Genomic DNA, 26,476 nt, shown 5'->3' with positions numbered 1-26,476 from the left:
CGAAGGCCGAAGGCGAAGCACCGAGGGCCGAAGTCCCAAAACGTCCGAGAGTGGCTCGCCTTTAGTGTTCAAGCGGCTAGGCTTTATTTGGCACACAGCCGCAATGATAGGTACTTGTACTATTGATTGATTAGGTACTTGTAATATTATTCCGTGTTTGAGCATTACATTCATCCAGCGCTTGTACTATTGTCCTGTATATATTGCCTGCTATCGCAGTTACTTTGCATCAGTTTCGTACATTAATTTTCACATACAGTAGCCAGTCCCACGTATTTTATTGTTGTACTAATTAAGTAAGCTATTAAATGACACCACTTTTAAGTAAATACGTCCATTGGCTAATGCGATAACTAAGTAAACATCGCGCATAAGGCTTATTTTAGCTCCGAATGCGTGGTTTCTAGCGCCATCTCTGAGCGGTACATTCAATTCCAAGTATCTTCTTCCAGTAAGCTTCTTTCCTAAACATCTATATAAAAATCTAAACATAGCTATTTATTACAGTTATAAAGATATAAGCCACCGCGCCATAACACTTTCTGGTACAACCGGTTTTTGATCCGACTTCAACCCTCTCGAGTTTTCAAGACGTTTCACTCACGTTTCATTTCCAAAAAAAAACATTGAAAATTGTTCGATGTATGCGAGTCCGACTCGCACTTGTCCGAGTTTTTTTTTAACTCTGAGGTATAATAGCCCATAGGCACAGGAGTCATAGGACATAGTATTTATATTATTTATTGTATTGGTCAAATAAGTAACCCAGAATTACAATAAAACCAAGGCACTGTGAAACTACAAAATAAAAGAAAATACAAAGCAACCAATACTATTTCGACATCACAGCGCGTGGCTCCGTAGCGTCGTCTGACTCGGCGTAGGATTCGGCACGTTGCCCCGGAACCGCCGAAACACCAGTACACAAGTATGGAACGCTCATTTGAAAATGTATTAAAATTAGTTATTTACAAAAAAGTGTACGGGATTTTCTTAACCTATGACCGCTACACTAGGCTAGGCCTGTCTCGTCTTTCCTACGCTGAAGTATGGCGTAGTACTCTATAGTTAAAATAATAAAAAACCGGCCAAGTGCGAGTCGGACTCACACAGGAAGGGTTCCGTACCATTATCTATAAAAACGGTCACCTATCCAAGTACTGACCCCGCCCGACGTTGCTTAACTTCGGTGATTGGATGAGAACTTCGAGATTGGAAAGAAATATTTATTTTATTGTGTATTTGTTGTTATAGCGGCAACAAAAATACATAATCTGTAGAAATTTCAACTGGCTAACTTTCACGGTTCATGAGATACACCCTGGTGACAGACGGACGGACGTACAGCGGAGTCTCAGTAATAGGGTACCGTTTGACCCTTTGGGTACGGAACCCTAAAAAAGACTATGTAACCTGCAGCGAACAATTATGTAACTTAAGACCTGCTGTTACTTACTTTTTTCGCGGTCACTACATAATACCCTTGCAAGTTCGCGCTTCGCGTCTACTTTGACGCGGGCCAAATACCGACAAAAAACGGGGAATAAGGCGCGAAGGCGTGAACAATCTGCGAAATCGACGCGAGGGCCCTCCACACTCGCGTTCGCGGCTTCGCGCCTTGATTCGCGCACGAGTATGGAGAGCCCTTGAGACCAACCCCTGCTCACGGTCTAAACTATACTATAGTCAACATTAATCAATAGATTGATTCTCAATGACAACCTGCTAAAGTTCATAACGATATTTATGAGCAGCTTAATGACGCGATAACCTTGGTTCCTCGGAAACAGATAGCCTAAAAAATTTCCGCGATAATACAAAAGAATACAAAAGACTCGTGAGGCGATTTTTCATTAAAACTATTGAAACAGTGAAGTGGCTCATTTACATTGTGTCTAATTAGCTTAATTTAAATAATTTCGGTAGCTTCGGCAAAAATAGCACTAAATAAAAATATTGATTTCCTAATGATTTGTTATTTGTATTTACAGGTCAAATTAATACATTTCCCTGCACATGCTGACTAAGAATTCATATTGTTTTTCGTGAGCTCAAAATAAAACTTATCTTGAATAAATATTATCATATTCCAGTACAGCAAATGCGTTAGTACAAAATACAGTAAGAAATCAAAAAAATAATAGAATATATCATATCGAAAAACATCATACATTGTATACAACGCAAACTAATAAACACCATGTAATTCGATGTAATAAACCCATGGGATACTGGTCAGTGATTAAAATATATACTAGAAGTTATATTATGCCAGTCAACAGAATATTATCAGCGCGTCATGATATGTAACTATTGTAGATATCCAATAATTTAATACTAAAGATGATTAATTTATTCGTGGGTGTAGTTGACGATCAATAAATAGAGTCAGATCAAGATAAGTTAGCAGCATTAATTCTCTGCAGTTAAATTCATGATTTCTCTGTATCTGTTATCTACTGTATAATATAATAAATTCTGACCCAACCCCAAATTAATTAAATGTCACATCTAGAGCTTGGGTAACTAATGGTAGTAATATTTAGAAAGAATGGTGTTTAAAAGAAGTTTGGGTTTTGGAGCTTGACGATATCAACCATAAATAAGACATGTTTGGAGTATTCTAAAATTGTGTCACTTCATCCTAATTTCCCCTATCTAACACAGAAAAGCTACATATAACTCTATAATGTTTTACTTACAACTTATAATGACCCAATTCCATATTGTTTTACAAGCAATTGTATGTACCGACAATCACTCAACCATTATAACCAAAATGTTTTAAATAGGTGGTTATTTGTTCTGTCTTCTCTTCGAAGAATAATACCGCTTGGCTGGTATATAATCTCTGGTGGTTTAAACACATTCATCAGAATCTCTCTCGCTTTCAGTATTACAGGATTAACTGTTCAGAAGTTAGAAAAAACATGTCCAAGTTTGTAATATTTCTTTTGGTGGCCGCATTCGCAGCTTTCATCACCGGTGAGTTGTTTTTGGATCAGCAAACGAAAGTTCGTTTATTAATTGTACTTTTGTTGGTCAAACTAGCTGAAGAATCTGACATCATCTTGTACCACTCAAAATTTGAAATCGGAATCGAAATTTTCCATTTCCATAATGAAAGTTTCCTTGGTTTACTGTGATCCAACTTCTTGGAAACTTTCCGCAACTTGTTATAGATATTTTAATTGAATCGATTATTTCAGTAATAATATAATAGTGTACGTACTTATTGTAAATGATATATTACTTATTGTATTCTATTTTAACTATTTAATTATCAAATGTATTTAAAATATGTAACTTCAGCCAAAGAGATTTAAGAAGACCAAGAGTGCTCACTCCATACAACGGTTTTGTTATCAAAAATACTATTATTTTCATAGTCTACATCTAGCGTCAAGTAGCGGAACTCTCAGTACTGCTACTCGACATTAGATGTCGCGGCCAACAAAAAGTCTAATGCTCAACCATTTTCAAGTAAAATTATACTTTTTGTTAGCTGCGACATCTATTGTCGAGTAGCAGTACTGATAGTTCCGCTGCTAGATGTCGACTACGAAAATCATAAGCGTTTTGGTACCAAAACTGATGTATGGAGTGAGCACTCTTATGTACTTCTTATTTCTCTATGCTTCAGCTAGCGACATTAGTAGAGTTCCATTATTGCATAAATACTCGTACTTTATTATTATGCTCGAAAAAATAGAATCAAAATACCTTAAATATTCCAGCATTTATTAAATGTGGTTTTTCATGTTTCAGCGGAAGAGAATCCAGACAACCCTACTAATTTTATGTAAGTGAAACATAATTCGTTAAAATGATTTAACGGGCCTAAACATTTTTGATGATCATTTGAATATTTGTATATATCAGCAGGTACCGTAAAACGGGGTGGCTGTGAAATGAAGTGGCGACTCTGAAATTTCAGTTTTTAAGCCATAATATATTTTTTGTGCGAGACTTTTTAAAGTAGGTAAATATCAATATATAGTAATCTAACTAGTTACCCGAACACTTTCAGTAAATGATAAATAAAGGTAATTTTGTGGTCATTTTAAAACTATCAAAGTTACCCCAAATTTTCCTAAAGCCACCCCGATTTACCGGTATCATAACTTCTAATTATAAACAAATTAAGCTCTTCTAAAATAAACTAAGCTCTAAAACTGGATATTTATAGATTGTTGCCTCAGGGCATCTAATGTTAGTAATGTTTCAAATTTTATAAAAAGTAAACACTGTTATTGTGGATCTAGATAGCCATTCATTTTAGCTAGCTTTGTAATTTGTTTTTCCGTGCTTTTTTTTCAGGGCCGATTTTTTGAAGCCTTTTAGCGAGACGGCGGTAAGTAATTTGAGTATCCATTTTAGTTTTGTATTATCCTTATACTAGCAACAGCCTTTTCTAGCCCATGGACGCCTATCTAAGGTCTATGTAATAAATTAGTTTGAGTTATTTTCAACATCAGCATCAGCGTTTTAGTGTCCCACGAAGCCTGTAAAAAAGAATACCGTCATGTGGGAAACTGGGGATAGGTGGGATAATTTTAGACGAAGGAAATATTTCCCAATTATATGAACGTGGCTGACAAGAGTGTACCTATCTTTTACAATATTTGAATCAGGAGTCTTACGGTAAAATTTTCAACTACTTAGATTAGTTTACGTTGTTTGACGCTTTTAATCAAAATAATTTTTTATTAATATTTTCTATTTTCGTTGGCACTTACCGACTCGCATCAGGTAGTACTATAGTTACAGTAGAATAACGTGGCATCCAAAATCTTAATGGGTACGCTGCAGCGAATACTTGAGATGGGACTTTATCCCAATGAAAGATATTTATAGGTATTTGAAAATTACTCGATGCCTCAAGCGCGACATTGCGCCCACGGGCTTGGAAAAAGACTGGAACTTTGAAATCATAAATCTTCTAGTTGCGCTAGTTTTTAGAACTACCCTTAAACTACCCTTTCAATTGCATGTTATACTCGATGAAATCCCGGCTGTATTAATGTCACAGAATCCTAAAGAAACGCTCTTACTCTCACTTATTCCTCAAAATCATACCTATTCTGTAGAACAATTAAATACTCGAATAGGTAAGTCAAAAATGAGGTCAAAATGATGTCTATAGGGGCCACGCTAATAGTTGATACTTATGAACTTCATTATATCAGATTTATATGTTGATTACTGTCATATTAATTTTACCATTACAGAAAAATGATGAAGAGTCTGTCAAGAATCTTAAACCTGGGCCTAACCAAAAGGTCCAAGCTACTTACAAAGAAGAAGAACATCATTCAGAGACGCAGAATGGCAGAGTAATTGACCAGGGAGACTCCCAGAAAGAGATTAAAAATGACAACGGGAAAGTGACTGAAAACACCTCCAAACAATAAAACTTGGCTGATGACTACAATCGAAAAGATCACTGATAAATCAACTGTTGCACTGAAAATGCAATAAATATTGTTAGTGTAAATTATAAAATAAATTAGTCGCGCGATTACGGAGGTTTTTTTTCCTAAAAGATTTCCTCTAATATTTCCTTGAATATGTCAGTGGATAGCTTATTCAAAGTTCTAAAACTTTTACTATGGCCGGGAATCTCAAATCTTTGTGTGAAAAAAGTTATCGCTGCATAAAAATGTTTACAGTACATATGGTGCTACTTTACCGCACTAGTGCGAAAATTAGCATATTACGTTACTGTGTCGAACATTTAAAGGGCCACATGTACTGTAAAACGTTGTACGATACATGTGCGAATAGGTAATTCGCAAGTCGTGTCGATTTAAATTTAATTTATTTTTTTAAATTTTGGAGTGGCGATAAATTAAAATTAATTATATTTAATTTTAATTTATCGCCACTCGTTTCGAATTTCCTATTTTTCGCACTTGTATCGTAATGTAGGTACTATTAATGATTTGTAACATTACTATGTACCTTTTTTGATACTAGTAAGTTCCTATATCGCTTTAGACTATGAAGGTTTTCTTACTATCGATGATTTTGATATTGTCTTGGCAGGCAGCCCTCTTGGTTTGCACCTGATCTCCCAGCCGGGATATATGACCTGCTTCGAGGGTTCGTTTAGCAGTAGCGGCTAACAAAATACACCCATATTTCAAATTGATATGCCCCTTTCAGCACTCTTTATAGTTTATACCCACCAATTTGGGTATAAACGAGTAAATACTCTTGAGTATTTACTCACGACCCATCTCTAGTTGTACACAGTTTCGTATGGTGGTTAACGTTTTTTTTCTTTATACTGGCCTCTGCTCATAGCTAATTACACAATTTAGGGAATTTTCTAAATCATAAATAATTAGGTGCATTAAGGCTCCTCCTCCCGCGAAATACCGTGAAAGTGAGTTTTTCTTAACTATTATTTATATTAAATATGGCACTTCCTGAGCAGAAAAAAAAACAATCTACAAGATATGAGCAATGATATGGTTTTTCTGAAAATCTATTTTAATTTAAATAAGTAAAAAAAAAAAGTCCTGCGCAGCACATCACAAACGTGTTATAAACAACAAAAATATTTGAGAAAAAATTGCTTGCCGCTAGGAATAGATGTTTGGCAGCAATTATCTTCCGTATACAATTGCCAACCCAGAAAAAAAATTAAATAAACTTTGCACTTAATATAATTAAAAATTTAATAAAAACTTTTTAACAAAAAATAAAACCGACTTTAAATATTAACAAAAGCGCCATACATGTACCTATAACATTTGCAGAGTTCCCTCGATTTCTCCAAGATCCCATCATCAGACCCCAACTTGGTGCCAACGGGACCATCTCGGGGTTATACCCGTTAGATTAAAAAAAACAGATACATACAAAATAAAACAGTCGAATTGAGAACCTCCTCCTTTTTTGAAGTCGGTTAAAAACAAAGTGTATCATTCTTATTTTGCCCACCCTGTACCATACAATTGCCACAACTAATCAGATAAACTTTCGAAAATGAATAACATCTAAATTTAAAAATTTAGATTTAAAAAATAAAAAATAAATGAAACAGCGGTGTGAACTTACCCCGAGTTCCCCTTCTTGTCCAATGGCCCTGACGCACACACACACGCACACGCACACCTATATATTCCCAGGTGGTGTACCGAAACCATCACATCTTCAGTAGCTGTTACAGTTCTTATTCAAAATATCAAATTCAATCAAATTGAAATGTCGAAGTACATAATTCTTCTTTTCGTTGTGATTTTCGCCGCTTTCGCTATCGGTAAATATATTTAAAAAAATCCCGACCACAATAGATTAACACAATCAAAAAAACGTATTTTTGTATCTTTATTTTCGCTTAATATCAAAAATCAATGTATTATTTTTATTTACTACCAAAAAATGTGCATTATATCCAAATAAAATCTGAAATTGAGTGACGCTTATATATAAGCCCCGATTACGAAAAAAAAACAAGCAAACAAGATACAACAATTATAAAATAAAACGGGACTTCATCGCGTATTAACAAACTTGATAGTTAGTTCCCTCCGACGTTTCGCTTTATTTTATACAAGGTGTAACAAAAATAGTGGGGACCTTTTTAAGGGCATATTCTGTATCGTGGTGTGATTAGGAAAAAGCAGAAGAAATCTTTTTGACATTTGTATGGAGAGTTGGGCGATAGGGACGACCTGCCCCATAGAAAAAAAATCATCAACTTTTTTCCTATTCAGAAGAAGTGATAAAAATTAAAAAAAAAAAATCAAGTAATCGGGGTGGCAGGCAATAAATAAAAATTTAACTTAATTTACTTACTTTGTATTGGTTTCAGCTGGCGATAGTGACGACGGCGACGATGACCTCTCATCAGTTCCATTTGCCAGTTCGTAAGTACCTATGCAACCTAATAATTTACTTTTTAGGGTTCCGTACCCAAAGGGTCAAACGGGACCCTATTACTGAGACTCCGCTGTCCGTCCGTCCGTCCGTCCGTCCCGCTATAACAACAAAAATACTAAAAAGTACGGAACCCTCGGTGGGTGATTCCGACTCGCCCTTGTCCGGTTTTTTATACTACGTCGGTGGCAATCAAGTATACGGCCCGCCTGATGGTAAGCAGTCTCCGTAGTCTATGTACGCCTGCAACTCCGAAGGAGTTACACGCGCGTTGCCGACCCTAACACTTCCGCACCCTCGGCGAGCTCTGGCAACTTTACTCACCGGCAGGAACACAACACAACACTATGAGTAAGTACTATTAAAACACAGGATTATCTTCTGGAAACGGCTGTAAAACTCAATTAAGTTAAGATTTTCTTAGCAAAATACTTAATGATGGAATGTTGTTGAAAAAAATCTAAGCAGCCGTGCCTATACGATATAAATCTACGAATAGTAACTCGTCATTGATAGTCTATTAAAATCCTCAAAATAGGACCCCCCAGAACAAACATTGGTTAATAGTCCATTACTATAGAGGACGGGAAACGAAGGGTTGCAGGCCAAGACAGCCGAGAGCATAGCTAGGTCGAATAGGGATACGCGGCCGGCAACCCCGTTTCTCGCCGAGATTTGTATAGTGCTTTTTTGCTCAAACTTGCAATGAAATAGAATAAAAAAAAATAGGATGATGATGATGATGATGATTGTTTCATGTCCTAATGTGATAGGTTATTCAGTGCGTCGGATATTGAAGGGGAATAAAAATGTGATTGGGTTTGCGCTACGACGTACGGTGTAGGAGATACGGCCTTATAAAGATTTCTGCATGACTGAAAAAAAAACCTTCATAAGGCTGTATCTCCTAAACCGTGCGTCGTAGCGCAAACATAATAAAATTTTCTTTCTCCTTTAGGAAACGCTGAAATAATATAGCCTTAGGTGTGTAAAGCTGTATGAATTTCCTTTACATATCATCTTCACTCATCGCACATCGACCTAATTTAAAGTAAGTCATGTCAACATTTCATTACAAGTTTGAGCAAAGGTAGGTATTATGCAACTTTAAGATTCAGGCCTAATCTCCTCATACTGGAATTTATAAATTGTATAATTATCTGAACTACGTTCCTACCCTTCATGAATAATAAAAACCGAACAAGTGCGAGTCGGAGTCGCCCACCGAGGGTTCCGTACTTTTTAGTAATTGTTGTTATAACGGCAACAGATCTATCACGGTTCATGAGAGACAGCCTGGTGACAGACGGACAGACAGACAAAATAAATGTGTATAACACGAGATACACTTGACAAAGGTCTATAATGAGCACACCTTGATTATTCTATAGATCATAGTGTGCGCACTATACTTAAACGTACTATAAATAAACGGCAGGTGATATATGAAACCCTTGCTTGTTGCGTGATTCCAACTCGCACTCGACAAAATATATAATTATCATGTCAATATTCCATTCTGAATCTGGCAGGCCTATTCGAACGTACACTGACAGAATGGTATCTAAATGATGTCAATCGTGCATTTCGATCATACTTGACTGTACATGTTTTGGCGCGAGCGAGACGCACGATAACTAAAGAGATAGATATGATTCTGATGTTAATTCATATTTTTGAAAAAATCCATGTGAACTGGCAATTCATATTAAGTAATTTTTGGAAACCGGGGTTTTTTTCCCTAATTTGACCCCACTGAATCCGAATTTGCCGGTGAGGCAAATCCTTGCCTCGTGGCCTTACACCGTGTTTTTTTTTATTTCCGTTAGTTTCAAGGGTGCATTCCTGAGCTTAAATTAAGTAACTTTCTCACAGACACCGTTATTCTAATTAACTCCATTTGAGAGATATTAAGTACATAATTTATTTTTATATTATTAGGCCCTTACGAGCGTAGGGCCTGTTTACATATTGATTAGTGTTTAGTACGAGATAGTATTTATGTTTAGTAAAACATAAATACTATCTCGGAAAATTGTTGTTCGAAATGACATTGATATGTCACAGTACTCAATTGTTTGGTTTAATTAAATGTAATGCCCGTGTTACAACAACGCTAAAAGCAACAATTAATTACTTTGTATAAACATAAAAAATAATACATATTTTTTGTCATTAACTATGTCATTTAGTTCCCTTAAACGTACTTACCCCAGAGTTAACGGAGTTAACGGAATTCAATATTATTATTTATTATTATAAGACTTATAAGTTTACCTATCTTTTAGGAAATTAAATATTTTCTTTTATGCGGTTTAGTACAGTTTTGATGTCTACCGTTCTCCAATTCTTCCTCAATTGCTCAAATGGTTAACTGGGAGAGATCCCTGAAAGGAATAGGTTCGCCTTTGTACAAATGAAATGATGTGTGTTCTTTCCTGTTTTATGTTTCTTTTTGTACAATAAAGTGTTTTACTACTACTACTAAAAATAATATATCTCTTCTTACAAGGAACTCATTAAGGTCGGTATGTTTTTTTTTATACTACGTCGGTGGCAAACAAACATACGGCCCGCCTGATGGTAAGCAGTCTCCGTAGCCTATGTACGCCTGCAACTCCAGAGGAGTTAAATGCGCGTTGCCGACCCTAAACCCGGCCCCCCCTCGTTGAGCTCTTGATTGGCCGCCATCTTGAACTCTCTCTTCCGGTCAAGATCTCGACCGGGCAACCGGCAAATTCAAATTCAGGGGGGTCTAATTAGGTTAAAAAACCCGGTTGCCAAAAAGTAATATGATTTACCAGTCGCATCAAGAAGGAGATCGATTGGCCTGTCTGTCTCTGTATTGTCAAATATTTAATTACATGTTGTTTATTTTATTTTAATACATTGGTGTCAACGTAATAAGGCATATAATGTGATTATTCTTCTCGTACAACAGTTGTATTATACATTATGCCACTATACATAGATTCTAGCCTTACATTCTATGTCATAGAATGTAAGGCTAACACTTTTTTATTATTTTTTAGGGATAGCAGCAATTCAGATTCCGATTTTAGTCAAGATATCGTAAGTACTTCCATTAATTTACTTCATAATGTAATTGTTATAATTCGTTGCAAAATATTAAAAAAACATTCAAATGAGTAAATAAATTCTTCATTTAAAATTATAACAGTTATCAAAAAAATCACGTCATGCTTTATGGCAACCCCACATTGCATTTTTGATTTTTTTATTATATAAAGATTTATACAATTTGTACCTACATAATTTACTTACTTGGAAACAATTATTTTGGGTTTCTGTAGAGCATCTCACAACCAACCCCTACCGAATTCCTGCATAGGTAGAGTTAGACCAGGATAAGTTTGCAGCGATTTTGACAGAACATACTGCGGAAATGTTATCTATACTTACAACATAATTTCTTGGAAGTTTGAGGTTTAAAATAACTTGCACAGGCTGCGCCATCAAAACCGCTGCAGACTTATCTTGGTCCAACTCTATTTACTTTTTCAGCAAACGAGGGATTGTAAAAAATTGTATTTACTTACAATTAAAAAAAAAGTTAATAACTTTTTTTAGTATATTTAATACCTGGTAGTTGATACAAAACTTGCAAACTAAGCCAATTATCGGTACTGATTCGATGAAGCCTGCACAAAAGAATACCGTCAAGTGGCGAACTGGGGATGGGTGTAAATATTTCCCAATTATATGAACTTGGCTGACACGAGTGTTCTGTTTATAATCTTTTAATCAGGATTTACTAATTTTGCAAATAGATAATCATTCATAGTTAAAAACATTATCTAAAGTTATCCCACCTGTCCCCAGTACTGTACTTGACGGTAACTTTTAATAAAACATTTTTTTATTAATATTCTACATTCTTGTTGACAGTAACCGACTCACATGAGATAGTTTAAGCACTATAGGTACCCTTATCGGGGACGGGACTTAATTTCATGTACGATACTTCCATTTGAAAACTACCCGGTGCCTCAGACGCGTCATTGCGCCCCCGCGGGCTTGGAGAAAGATAAAGTTGGCATCAATATCTTCTAGTTTCGCTGGTTTATAGGACTACCCCGCACTAAGTATTTCTTTTGTTAATTTTTACCTAAAGGTTTTTTATAACAATACGCAATTAAATCCCGTAGTTGTATTAATGTTAAAGCGGTGGCAGCATGGTTCCATTTTTATCACTTGTCACTATGCTCGTCACTTTCGCGCTTACATACTTCTTAGAACGTGACAGGCATGGTGACAAATAATAAAGAGCCTACCACCTTACCCTACAGAATCCTAAAAAAACCCCTAAAATACCTTCACTTTTTCCTTAAAATCATACCTATTATTTAAAACAAATAAAGTCTTAAATAGGCAAGTCGATGGAAAGTGAGGTCTATAGGGGCCACGCTATATGATGACATTGACATATTAAATACATAGTAGTTATGTATTCTGTAGAACTAGTTTTAAGATTGTTAGCTTAACAGTCTCTTGACGTGAAATATGTATTTCATACAATTTTTTATTTTTTTTATTCTTTGACATTTGGAGAACCTTTACACCTCCAAATCTTATTATTGTGTATTATTATTTTTCTCAGACCGTGGGGACCTTATACATCTCTTTTTTTTTTTTTTGAATTTGCTAGTTGATACTTACGTTCATTTAATGTTCATTACTTTGACGACCGGTTTGGCCTAGTGGGTAGTGACCCTGCCTACGAAGCTGATGGTCCCGGGTTCAAATCCTGGTAAGGGCATTTATTCGTGTGATATTTGTTCCTAAGTCATGGGTGTTTTCTATGTATTTAAGTATTTATAAATATTTATATATTATATATATCGTTGTCTTAGTACCCTCAATACAAGCCTTATTGAGCTTACTGTGGGACTTAGTCAATTTGTGTAAAATGTCCTATAATATTTATTTATTTTATTACTTACATATTAATATTGCTATTACAGGAAAATGATGAAAATTCTGTCAAGAATCTGAAACCTGGGCCTAACGAAAAAGTGCAAGCTACTTTCACAGAAGAAAAACAGCATGTAAAGGAGGTGAATGGCAAAGTAATTGACCAGGGAGAGTCCCGGAAAGATATTAAAAATGACAACGGTAATGTGACTGAATACACCTCCAAACAATAAAACTCGGCTGATGACTGTAATCAAAAAGACCACTGATAAATCAACTGTTGCACTGAAAATGTGTAAGTTATGAAATAAATTAGTCGGCATATGAAAGATATTTTTTTATTCCTAAAAGTTATCCTCAACCCCTTAAATTAAAAATAGGTACCTTGAAATTAGCTAACATTACCCGCTTTTTCGAAAAAACACGAAATTGTCTAAAAAAATATATGACATCTTTTGATTTTTTTTCTCAGCACGTCCACTGTGATCAAATGCATTAGTTTATTTGAAGAAAACAATTTTAAATCGAGTCTTACCCACTTTTTGACGTTTTAGAGGGCGGGCAAAGATATCCAGAGTTTTCGTCAAGATTGCCCACGTCAATTTGGCGCTCAAATACAGCTCGTATGATGATGATGTCCAAGAATCACAAAAGAATTTTGGGCAATCCTAGTTACCATTCTCTCAATTAAGCGATAACTGTATAAAAATATACACAATGCTACAGCAGTAACGCTGTCGAAGTCTTAATAAGAATATACCCTTCCGCTTAAAAAACAAAACTAACATAAATCTCGTTAGTTGTCATAAAATGTGTAATAAATACATTAATCAAACGAAGTTATAGCCTTATTGAAATATGACACACAGTTATAACAGTCATTATAAAACTCCACTACTTGTAGATATTTAAGAGGATAGTGGAAGGCCGCTTCACCATAGAAACCTAGTACTAATTTTCTCTAGATATTGACTTTCTGAGTATGCTTAGAATAAATTTAAAAGTGAAAAAAATACTGCCTTGGTTGAGACTTGAACTCTGAGTATAGGTATGTATCTTGACCGACTCGCTAAAGAGGCGTCCACGGACGGACTTGTAACTAGGTGGTTACCATGCCATAGTGATCTTTTGTATGCAGTAAAACAGAAGTGCTGTGATATGTGGAAACAATATTTTAATGAAAGATCACTAAGCAAAGGTATCTGGTATAGGACTATACAACCCAATCTGCTACGGATTCCTTGGTTTGCAGGGTTAAATATGGCCAGATCAGATGTTGTTACTGCTCTCAGGCTGCGTTCCGGACACATTCCACTTAATAGTTTCGGATTTATAATGGGTAAGAACCAGTCACCAAACTGTACCGAATGTGAAGTGAAAGAAGATGTGTTCCATATCTTGGTGGAATGTGTTCGAAACGAGGCTGAGAGGATAAACTTCATGCAAAAATACAATTGTAATTTATATAATATAGGTGAAGTTAATTTAATTTTAGCCTACCCGCAATCAAAACAGGCGAAGAAGCTATATGAGATTGTTAACCTAGGTATTAAGCGTAGATAATTATTAATAAGAGTTGATTTGTTTTGCTATGTCACAATAAGGGTGACATTTTCAATTGTGAAAAAACCCTTTTTTCAATAAAGATTAAAAAAAAAAAACCATAGCTATGGCCCTAAGTTTGACTCTTATACATCTTTTTGTTATTATAAAAGTTAACAGCAAAAAACAAAGTCCATACAAATTTTGAAATGCTCCTCTGATAATAATTGAATTTGGTACTAGGCATAATTAATAACTTGGCGATACCCGAAATAACTTGGCGATACCGGAAATAACCCACAGGTACTAATCAAAAGAGGCCTGTTAACTATTGTGATTGGGTCTCTAAATCAATGCCGTTATTGAATCGTACTATGATTTCCAAATCTTACACTAGTAATTATATGTTTGGATAACACCTTTAAAAGACACGTTTTAAAATGCTACATTTTAGATAGCATAATGATTTGGTAAGTCAATTTTAAATATTTTAAGTCAATTTTTTTTTAGTTTAATTCATACAATGAAATAAAAGTCGGTTCTGGTCGCAGTTGACCTTGCACGCTCCTCCTTGCTTCGCTCGTCGTCGCACCTATATCTTGACTCTGTCAAATGACTAGACCTTATTTGCTTAAAATATATGGTGGGTGGTTTGAATTCGTGATTAGGTTCCCAAATTTTTTCATAGACTTTTCGTCGGGTAGTTACAGAAATCTTTGTTTTGATATTTTGCCGGGAAATCAGTTATCCGAGACCACGACTAGTGAAACCTGCGACAAAACGTCGGAAATAAAAGTAACCAAATAAATTCGTGATAGACCCAGCGGCGGCGGTGGCGGGATATGTTTTAAAATATGTATAGGCAGTTAACCAAAGAAAATATAGGGAGCACTTAAGCGCTTCAATGTAGCAAACAGTATTGTACCATAGAGACCATAGACTATTGATTATACAAAATATATAAAGTATAAGAAAAAATATTTTTCACTTACAACAATGATGAGGCACGCGTTGTACTTAGTCTCGTATGGCGGTTAACGTTTTTAGGGTTAGTTACCTCTATCGGAAAAAACGGAACCCTTATCTGTCTGTCTGTCACAGCCTATTTGCTCCGAAACTACTGGACCTACTGAAACTACTGGATGAAGTTGAAATTTGACATGTAACGTCAACAAATTAATTTTAAACTTAGGAGCCACTTTTGGGGGGTACAAAAGAAAATTAAAACACAAAGTTTTGTAAACCATAATATATCATGTTATAAATATCAAATGAAAGGTCTCATTGTAAGAATTTCAATTTTTTTTTCATTACCTATTTTGGAATAAATAATAAATAGTTTAAAAGTTATTCCACAAAACAGGCAAAAATTGACCATTCAACCATCTTAAGGCCAATTTCAAGTAACACTGAGCGGTGCTGACTGTGCGGGAAATCCTGTAGAACAGACTTCGTCACTGGTAGTGGATTTTGATCGGCGTCTTGGCAAGCAAACGCTAGATCTGCATTGTACTCGCGTACTGTTTTTGTTTCCAGTCACGAGAAAGTAGTTTGCTTCATCTGGTATGGTGGCTGTTGAAGTCGCCTGTTTCTATAGATGGCTAGCCTGATCTAATTTGGGTATCGCTGAGACCAGCGGTGGCAGCATGGTTCCATTTTTATCACTTGTCGCTATGCCCGTCACTTTCACGCTTACATACTTGTAAGAACGTGACAGGCATGGTGAGAAATGATAAAGAGCCAACCATATTAGCCCTACAGGGACTCATCGGGGGTTTGTATATGTTGCAGATTTTAATGCCTTCCAATTGGATCACTGTGCGTGCTATATTTCCGTTAGTCGACCTTGCTAGTGTGTTTCTTACGTACCGTATTGTATGCTCACATATTGTGGCACCAATCATTGTGAAGCCGGGTATGTTTCCTCGACGAGCTTGAGGGTATATACGCAATATTACATAAATTTTTTCTCTGCTGCGATTTTAGTCAGGCATTGGGTTTTAGCTAAACTTATACTCTCTATGTTTCATGAGCAGACGTGGACTGAATAAGGTCCTAAGTCTCTTGTCTGGGGGTACTGAGAAGTGCCGCTTTTAGCACCATGCTTTCCCGGGGGTCACGTGTTGGGAGGCGGTGGGTAATCTCCTTCGAACGTGGCGCAATATTGACCTCCAATAAACTAACGAAAATACTTCTCAAGAAAGTATAATTCTTAATAAATCCTAAACTACGTCAAAAACTACAAACAAACTCATGGAGGCTAGTGGAAAACTATTAATGATTTACGTATTTGATATACGTATTAGCACAAGTGTATATATTATTTACATAGATGTATAATCTAAAGTATCTTCGAACTAAAATATGTATCAATGTATGAATTCCTAGCTATTGATGGAACTTTTTACCATTAATACATTAGTAAGTTATGTATATATATATATATATATATATATAACATTTTGTATGGGAAGTATCCAAGAAAATATATTTTATACTGTCTTTATTTTACCGTTCTGTCGACATGCATGATTTATGTATCCATGCCAAATTGCAGCTTTCTAGCACTAACTATCACGGAGCAAAGCTCGCTACCGACTGATTTACCCCCTTTTATCTATACATTTTATTGATATTCATAAGTTTAATTTGTATTTAATATTAAGAAATGTTGACATACTTATATAAAGATTTGGCGGTCACGTCACAATAACGATTTGCGATGTGCCCGCGCTGTGTATGTGCGCATTTATTTTTACAGGCGCTGCAAGTGTAATGGAACCCACAAATTTGACACTAGACCAAATTAGAGCGAATGTGGAACAAGAAAAGGCACTTAAATAATCTTTCCTAGAAAAACACGAAACCGACAACTGCCCTGGATAACAAATATAATAAAAGTAAACACGCTTGCGTGTATAAGTAGGTACAGTTCGTACCTAGTCTCATTTTATTTGCCTTTGAGTATAAATAAAGATTTAAAAAAGTTATAGGACAATTTTACACAGATCGACCTAGTCCCACGATACGCTCAATGAGACTTATGATGTAGGTACTAGACAACGATATATACAGGGCGACTGGTAATTCGACCTATTACTTGGAAGGAATTATTCTAGAGCTTATTTACAATGTTTTTAGCCCAGTCAACCAGGGGTCTAAATTCAATGGTTTTCGAGTTATTCAAGTTTTTAGTTTATGTGGCATTTTTTCAAAAAAAACTAAAACCTTGAATAGGTAACTCGAAAACCATTGAATTTAGACCCCTAGTTGACTGGGCTAAAACATTGTAAATAAGCTCTAGAATAACCCCTTTCAAGAAATAGGTCGATTATAATATATAGTTATATATAAATACATAGAAAATTTCAATAACTCAGGAACAAATATTTGTGATAAACCCACAAATAAATGACCTTACCAAGATCGAACCCGGGACCTCCTGCTTCGTATGCAGGGGCCACCCACTACCGTCTACGCTAGGAGGCCGTCAAAGAATAAAATATGTTGGTTCCCTTCAAAATTTTCGATATTTTTAATTGGAATTTTAACGCTCTTCTTGAAAATGCCAAATTTGCCTAAAAAATTGTTACTCGTGTCATTGTATGTAAACAGGTGTTACTGTTACTTGCGCAAACATACAGTGACGCTCTTGCTCTTTTGTTAGTACACATACAAAGATCTGCGTTTTACCCAACCATACATATATTAGATATATTATATAGTTTCCTTAAAATATGAACAATTTTAGTATCATAAGAGATCAAAGTTGTTGTGAAGAGAGCGAAGTTGTATGGTATTGTATTGTTGTGTAGTAACACAACAATACAATACCATACAACTTTTTCTGAAAGCAGACGTATAAATAGATCGTATCAACACCACGACGCGTGCTATGGAAGGTAGAGGAAAAAAAAGAATCTCCATATACCAAAAAGTGTCCGACAAAAAACCATAAAAAGGTGGCGCTACAATACCTAGGATACTTGAGAAAAAAATCGAATCATAGACAGCGCACTTCTCTCTGTCAATAACGCCTAGGTTCTTAGCTACTCTAGCGCTACTTTGGAGAGATTTGAAATTATTATTTATAGCTGACAGCTGGACACTTTTGCAACAGTTCTGCCTAAGGAGATTCTGTTCCTTGCCTCTACCTTCCATAGACTTCGTGCCTCGACTCATATTGTCATGTGATTAAAGTTTCTTCTTCTTCTTTTAAAATATGGCCTCCATCAAATCTATGATGATTTTGCCAATGTCAAGTTCGTTGTTCAGTAGTAACTTTTAAAGTGTGGTCGTAGAGCATGACGTTGTTCGGTAGTTGCTTCTAGTAAAGAGATAGCTGGACTTAAAAAAACATCGTGGCTTTGGAAAAGCCACGATGGATTGCCGGGAGTTGATTAAAACATAGTTAAACGCATTTCAAAATTAGTTTTTTATTAGCTGCACACTTCAGCGATAATTCACTGCATATAATTTGAGCTATCAATATTATACTAAAGGTATTAAAGTTTAGATTTGTCAAAATCTGCGCTTCATCGTGGATGACACGAACTATATCTGATTAATAAATGTAAGTTGCGAGGTTCCGTTAAGATAGAATGAGACAATGATCTCCATAACACTAATTTCAATTCCTACGTACATCAAAACTAATTATAGTCGTTACCGACTGATAGCAGTTCTGAACAGAAAAAAAAATAGAATGTGCAGTAGATGTCGCTATGCGCCTTCCTAAGGCGTGTAAACGAAAAGAAAGGAATGGAAAAACTCGCACGCTTCTGGTTAGCTTCTCTAGCTCAGTTGGTTGAGAGGGAATGGACCGGGTTTTGCTCAAACAGCAATTTTTTCCGTTTTTGCCTTTAAATTAAAAAAAAAATATCGCTTGCAGACATATCTGCTAGGTAAAAAATAAAAATAAGAGCTCCGTTAAGAACGTTTTGCATGGAGCTCTAAATACTGTGTACCTAATACCTGTTAAGTACCATAATTTACGCAATATAATGTTTAAACTTTTACTACTTATTAGTAATGTGGATTTGAGACATTAAGACCTTCTACTAGGTACAGTCAGCATCAATTGTAGCGGATGAAACAACGCGCCAAAAGTATCTGATATTCCGGATAACTTTTCCAAATATAGAAAAATCTCTAAAATTTACATTAAAAAGTATATCTTTTACCGTCTTAATTGTTCGACATATAGAACCACCACATTTTGTGAAGTTGTTACAGAATGGTAGATACTTTTGAAACCTTGTTTGATCCGCTACTTTTGATGCTGACTGTACCTATCTACTTTACTCGGTTGGTAAATACGAGTAAGGTGTGAGGTGATTTTCTAGTCCCTAGAAGCTAGCTGAGTTTTGAAACGAAAACTAATTTAGGTACTTTATATTAGGGTGTCCCTCATTTTACGATTTAAAAAAAATAATAACGCATACCCCTTAAACCGGTTTCAAAAGAATAGAGGAATCCCAACGCACTCTGAATATAAATTTCAGGTCATTCCTGGAACTGAAACCCGTGCCGACTGTCATGCGATTCTCCCGTAAGATGTATAAAAATAAAAATACCTATAGTTTCATTATTTTTTTCATATCAACCTCGTATAATACTGCCATATAAACATTATTTTACAAAAAAAAACTCGATGCGATCTTTGTATTCGCACCAATGAAAAATTATCAAGTTACTGTCTGATCAAACTTTTTCATAGTAATTTGTATCGGAATTTCAGTTGCAAGTTAGCACGGGTTCCTATTACAGGAATGCCCTGAATATTATTTTCAGTGTGTTTTGGGGTAGTAGAATTATATTAAGGGGGTATGCGTTTTTAATTTATAATATATTCTTTTTAACTTATCGCGACAATATGATATAACTAGTGGCCACTAGTGGCCAGTGAATGGAAATTATTGACTCTGTGAGCTGTAGACCTCGCGAACACCCATAACTCCGCCATTTTGGAAAAAACTCCGAAAACTGATTCGACAAGAAAATTCTATGTGATTATTGAACCTGCTCTCAAAATTTCACGAGAATCGGTTAAGAAATTACCTGTAGAAGATAAATAATTCTGTCGAAGTTAAAACGGTGACCATCGGTATCACTCGGTCAATTGACGTAGTTGTAGAATTTATGGCTTTCCATGTCTAAAGGATCCTTATGCTCCGTGTGCATAAGGATACCGTAGGCGTGGGACGTCACATTTTTGAAGCTACTTAAAAAAACGTTACATTACAAACAATAGGTAATTGTTATTAACTTACACGTCATCGTCATCACGGCGACAAGCGTGTGATTTTTGCGTGGACACAGACTGCATTGTCCATTCGGTTCCGCTCGGAGTTTGACGGCCCGATTGTTATTTAAATTAATATCATTATTGGCAATTACTTTGTTGTAATAATCGTTTTAGGTTTTACGCGCCTGTGTAAAAATAAGAATGTGACATCTTAAAAAATTTTAAAATATTATAGGACATTATTACTTATTACACAAATTAACTAAGTCCCACAGTAAGCTCAATAAGGCTTGTGTTGAGGGTACTTAGACAACGATATATATAATATATAAATATTTATAAATACTTAAATACATAGAAAACACCCATGACTCAGGAACAAATATCCATGCTCATCACACGAATAAATGCCCTTACCAGGATTTGAACCCGGAACCATCGGCTTCGTAGGCGGGGTCACTACCCACTTGGCAAAACTGGTCGTCAAAATCTTATTTAATTATTACACATTGCATTACTAAAGATTGCTTACGAAAACAAATGCCCCGCGACTTATTATAAATTATCCAGTTTTTTATAGCTGGCGTCAACATTCCCTAGCGTTCCATCGATATCTCCAGTATCCCATCATCAGATCCTTGACTTAATATCATTGGAACAATTTGTAGTTCCAAAAACCTCTCCGAAGAACATAAGATGGCGACACCGTTATTGAGAACCCTTTACCTTTTATAAGTCGATCAAAAAAATGTTGAGGGCGTACTACTTATAGCGTATTTTTTCGAATTTAAACTGTCGTAAGCCATACTAACACTTTGCTAATTATACGGTTTAAGTCACTCGCGCCCGAAACATGTCGCGGGAATAACTAAAATACGCTTCGAACAAAACCTTCTTCCAAAGTTCCGACACGATGGAAGGGAGGCCCAAGCGATATCTTACCGTAAAAATCGTTATGCCTTTTTTTATGGGGGGAAACGTATACAAAGTCGCACTTCTCACTCGGTACATACAAAATCCAGTCTGTAATGACGACACAATAAATACATAGAAAATTTCAGCGTCATTTTTTCAGCATCCCCGACTTCGGAGGTTAATCATTGTTTAAGTCTAGGTTCTAAGTCAAGTTCGATGTCATTTTCAACTAAATCAAAGATGTAGACGTAGATTTCATCTAAATCGCCTCAGCGATTATTATCAAATCTACCTTTTCAATTTTAGAGAACATTTTTCGGATAAAAACTATCCTATGTTGTTCCCCGGGACTCAAACTATCTCTATACCAAATTTTAATTAAATTGGTTCAACGATTTTAACGTGAACAGGAATTTAAGAAAAAATCAAGTTTTATTTAGTTTTACTTCGGAATGACGTCAAAATGGTACTATAATTATATATCAGTATCCCCGATCTATACGAAAACAATACCAAACTTGGCCTAGTATATATAGGTATTAGGTATCAAAATAAAATTGATCCCTAAAAATTTACATCAAAGATCTTGGTGACTCAAATTCTTAAATTCATCCTTCCTTTCCATCCTTTTTGTTCACGCAACGCCGTATTTTATATACTATACCTCGACTATTTACCATACCTCCCATCCCATACAACTTACTATTCATTAAGTAAGGAAACTGATGTATGGAGTGAGCACTCTAATCTTATTTATTTCTCTATGACTCTGCAAGTCTGCACACGAGTTTCGGAGAATGGTAGAAGAGTCCCACTTACTTCCCGAACCCCGTGCTTGGTGCACAACGCAGCGCACACCCCATCCTTAATTTGATAACAGGTCTTTGGCGCAAAAAATACACAAAGCTCATGATCGGGCTAAAAAAATCCTAATGCAGATTGGAGTATACATATTCTCACGTATCAGGTAAAATTCCGAAGGTTCGTCAAGTGACTCATCTAATGTAATATTTCAAAACAGGTTAGAAATACCTTAAAAAACCTGCTATATGCCTCCATTGCAAGATCAGCCCTAATTACGAGGTCGATAGGGTTAGCCAATCATGTTACTTTCTTCAAGAACATCGTAGAGTTTAATAATACAAGGTGCCCGTGAGCATTGCCAGACATTTTAAAATGTCATATAAAATTTTCTGGATTAGGCCTAGTTTCAGAGATAATTAAATGTTTTTCGAAATCATTCTTTCGCCATATGTCGGTACAAAACACATTTTTGACTGCGGTATTGCCACTTTGAGGTCTAGTCTGGCCATACCTATTGATTGACATCGAAAAATTAAAAAAATGTATTCGAGAGGCTAACCCCAAATAAAAAAAAACTTTTTAGTTATTTTTAGGTTATGTGGTTATCAATAAAAATTACGTTTTATGTAGTAGGAGTGTTCAAAAAAAAGGAAAAAAATAAACAATTTTTTTTTATGTCGAATTTCACAAAAAGTCATATAACATTTTTTGCATCTGTTGCCATCAGGAATGCACCGTTAAAATCTCTCGCAATGCTCACGGGCACCTTGTATTAATACTCTGCACGTGGTTAGGTTAGGTTAGGTGGGTAAGGACCTGTACGACTGGTGATTTTGGTATTTTTCAAGTTGCTAACAATTTGCCAAGCTTTTGTTAGCTCCTTTGTGATTTAAATTTCCCAACTCAGTATTTAGCTTGTCTTTAGGCGTGTGACAAACCAGTAAAAATAAATAACTGGTTTTAAAACATCTTTTTCATGAATATTCGGCTGTCTGTAACAATCAATTGCATGTAAAAATACGCAAGTAAGTATAACGGGTTAGCACTGATTGAGTAGCGCGCATTTCGCGGATTAGCAAAGTAATATTTTTGCTTTAAGAGCGCGGTATCGATTTTAAAACTCGCGAAGATAGGATAGTTTGCTACCAATTTGCTACGCAATAACTTTAGTAAATAAAATTTAAATGAAATTTGGTAAACATGTTGTTGAGGGCAATATATTTTTTAAGTTCTAGCATGGGAATAAAGGATCGATCAAGGGGTATGAAGTTAGAAGAACCTAGAATGCCCAAAAGCTATTTGCGAGGGGTCTTGCTATACTGGTCCTTTGCATGAAAATATGCGTGGCCATAGGTAGGGTAGGTGGACTGTTGTCTGGTCAAATGGTGGTGGGTAGTAGGCGGAAAACTGGGCGTTTTTTATTGTATTGTATTTATTGTAATATAAAATATTTGTAGGTATCACCGGTCTGATTGAGTTAGAAATTGAGACCTGTACCCCTAGTGTAAATAAATTCGATTTCCAAACGTGACGTACGCGTTTGCGTTTAGTCTCATTTTGTATTGGATTTCGAAAGAGCGCGCCAAGCGGGACGTTTTGGAAACTCAAAATCCTATACAAAATGAGACTTAACGCAAACGCGTTCGTCACGTTATGATGTCGATCAAAGTTACACTAGGGGTACTGATTTCGTTCAGCATACCCGGAAGGACATTTAACACAAAATGGGGACAATAATGGACAACGTTCGCCCATTTTCATTTTCTCTTTTTTGAATTAATTGGTCTGATCATGACAAAAATGGATTGGGGTTACTTTGATCAATTTCAAAATTAATATGTATTTATCTTCCCGAATATGGAATAAAATAACATTTAAATAAATGATAAAATCGGTTTCTGCTCCTCTATCGATTTCACTAATAATGATTTTATTATTTTTAATGTAGCTCTTGAAATAAAATAAAAAAGTGGTGATCAACTTTAAACTGAACTTGGGGTTACTTTGATACCCCCCTTTTGATTCTATTTACAATTTTGATTTTATTACACAAATATAGTTTATTCCTAAGTTAAGTAATAATAACATAACAACTTCCCACAGACAATTTGAATTTCTTGCGTTTTTCTACTAACAAGTTGGGTGTGTTTCAGTATACTTTCAATGTTTTTATTTATAAGATTTAAAAAAATGACACATTGTTTGGCCTATTGGCGGGAATGAAAAAATTAAAAAAAGTTTAACATAAAAAAAAACCTGGGTGAAACGGAGATTGGGAGGAGAGGAAAATACTTGGATGTATTACAAGTATTTTCCTCTCCCGTTCCCGTTGTCTGTCTACCGGTCGGTAATCAAATCTTGCAAGTTAAATTTGATATTCTTGCCGGTTTCCTATTGAGCTGAAATTTTGCTTGCATATATAAGTCGGGTGACAATGCAATATTATGGTATCATCGAGCTGATCTGATGATGGAGACAGGAGGTGGCCATAGGAACTCTGTGATGAATCAACGCAACCTAATTGTGTTTGGGGTTTTTAGAATTAGCTCGATGAGTATTTTAGTCGCCTGTCTAAGTACAGTCAGCAATAAAAGCTTATAACAAAAATGATATTATTGCCAAAAACTTATTTTTTCGGAATTGTAATTATTTAGATTAAGTTAACTGGAGTTTTACTGGTGATAGACATCTACAATAATACATTGCAGAAAATCTACAATAATACATGGTAGAAAATCTACAATAATGCAAAAACATCCGTAATTTCGTGTTACTAACTGCAAACTAGTATGTAGCTGCCGATAAAATTTTTGATCGGCGTGTTGTATGTAAGTACGTGCAAATTTAAATAATAACATTATAACAGTATTGAAACTCAACCAAGTGTTATCTAGAATTAGTCGACAATAACCGATGTTTGAGATATAACCATTTTTAATTGATAAATCGCGACTAAAATACATTTTTATACCAGATTTCATTCAAAATCGGTCCGAAGTAGAACAAAACAACAAATCTATCTGAACTTTGGCGTCACGTGACGTTTCGACCAATGGCATTGCGTTTCGCTCATTAGCATTTCGCGCGCAATTTTTATACTTTTTATTTATTATTTTAAGCAATTACATGATAATTTTATAACGGAAATGCATTTGAAACATGCTATAATGGTAACAATCATCCGAATTAAAATTATTTGGTTCAAATTTAAACTTCATTAATGAGGCTGATGAATTGATGTATGAAGATCTGAAAAGCCCTTTAACATGAATCCCTAGTCGAAATTATAAAAACCCGGCAGCCAACTTGAATTTTCAACAGCCGCTATATCTTTAGTTTTTGGCGAACCACGAGTTCTCAGTTTGAGACAAACTACTAAAATAAATAAAATAAATATTACAGGGACATGCTTACTCAAATTGACTAAGTCCAAAAGTAAGCCAAGAAGGCTTGTGTTATGGGTACTTAGACAACGATATATATAATATACAAATACTTAAATACATAGAAATAAATCCATGACCCATGAACAAGTATTTGTGCTCATCACACAAATGAATGCACTTACCGGGACTCGAACCCAGGACCATCGGCTTCTCTAGGCCAGACCGGTCGTCAAAACTAAAACTACTAGTAATAATAAAATCGATTAAGTATGTAATTACTTTCGAACGGGATCGGTGTTCAAAATTGTACAAAACAAACCTATATTGATACTCAATATGAGTATATCACATAAAGTGAGGGTCAGTAGAAATTGCAAATAATGATCTTACACAAACCAATTTACATTCATTTCTTCGTAGTCTCGCACTTTTTGAGGACAACTATGATTTATCATACATACATACATATAATCACGCCTATTTCCCGAAGGGGTAGGCAGAGACCACGCATTTCCACTTGCTACGATCCTGACATACCTCTTTCGCTTCCTTCACTTTCATGACATTCCTCATACACGCTCGTCGATTTAGGGTGCTTTTGACCTGGTCTTTCTTCCGGATTTCCCCGATTTGATCAGAGAAAGTCCACGGAGGTCTACCCCTTCCAGCTCCCTCTTTTACTTCTCCCTTATTCACTCTCTTTGTTAACCTTCTTTCACTCATTCTTTCATGATTTATCAACAGTGAAATTACTAGG

General features: G+C 35.5%; 2 protein-coding genes across 2 annotated transcripts; both read left to right on the top strand.

Moving 5' to 3' along the window:
- The first annotated feature begins 959 nt into the window (after positions 1-959).
- LOC133518802 (uncharacterized) lies at positions 960-5,524 on the top strand. Its single transcript, XM_061852508.1, has 4 exons — positions 960-2,985; positions 3,769-3,802; positions 4,321-4,354; positions 5,232-5,524. Exons 1-4 carry the CDS (start codon positions 2,931-2,933, stop codon positions 5,412-5,414), a joined length of 306 nt encoding a protein of 101 aa, XP_061708492.1. The 5' UTR covers positions 960-2,930; the 3' UTR covers positions 5,415-5,524.
- A 1,439-nt stretch (positions 5,525-6,963) lies between these two features.
- LOC133518801 (uncharacterized) lies at positions 6,964-13,154 on the top strand. Its single transcript, XM_061852507.1, has 4 exons — positions 6,964-7,270; positions 7,826-7,880; positions 10,923-10,962; positions 12,876-13,154. Exons 1-4 carry the CDS (start codon positions 7,216-7,218, stop codon positions 13,056-13,058), a joined length of 333 nt encoding a protein of 110 aa, XP_061708491.1. The 5' UTR covers positions 6,964-7,215; the 3' UTR covers positions 13,059-13,154.
- Positions 13,155-26,476: the final 13,322 nt, after the last annotated feature.

Source organism: Cydia pomonella, chromosome 6, assembly GCF_033807575.1.
Source record: "Cydia pomonella isolate Wapato2018A chromosome 6, ilCydPomo1, whole genome shotgun sequence".
Taxonomy (NCBI): domain Eukaryota; kingdom Metazoa; phylum Arthropoda; class Insecta; order Lepidoptera; family Tortricidae; genus Cydia; species Cydia pomonella.
This window is presented reverse-complemented; position numbering and strand designations above follow the sequence as displayed.

Bases quoted from the DNA above. Each gene is read 5' to 3' on its own strand.
- LOC133518802 (XM_061852508.1), top strand. From the start codon at position 2,931: ATGTCCAAGTTTGTAATATTTCTTTTGGTGGCCGCATTCGCAGCTTTC. The intron at 2,986-3,768 runs GTGAGTTGTTTT...TTCATGTTTCAG, and splicing joins ATTCGCAGCTTTCATCACCG to CGGAAGAGAATCCAGACAAC. The intron at 3,803-4,320 runs GTAAGTGAAACA...CTTTTTTTTCAG, and splicing joins GACAACCCTACTAATTTTAT to GGCCGATTTTTTGAAGCCTT.
- LOC133518801 (XM_061852507.1), top strand. From the start codon at position 7,216: ATGTCGAAGTACATAATTCTTCTTTTCGTTGTGATTTTCGCCGCTTTC. The intron at 7,881-10,922 runs GTAAGTACCTAT...ATTATTTTTTAG, and splicing joins TCAGTTCCATTTGCCAGTTC to GGATAGCAGCAATTCAGATT. The intron at 10,963-12,875 runs GTAAGTACTTCC...TTGCTATTACAG, and splicing joins CCGATTTTAGTCAAGATATC to GAAAATGATGAAAATTCTGT.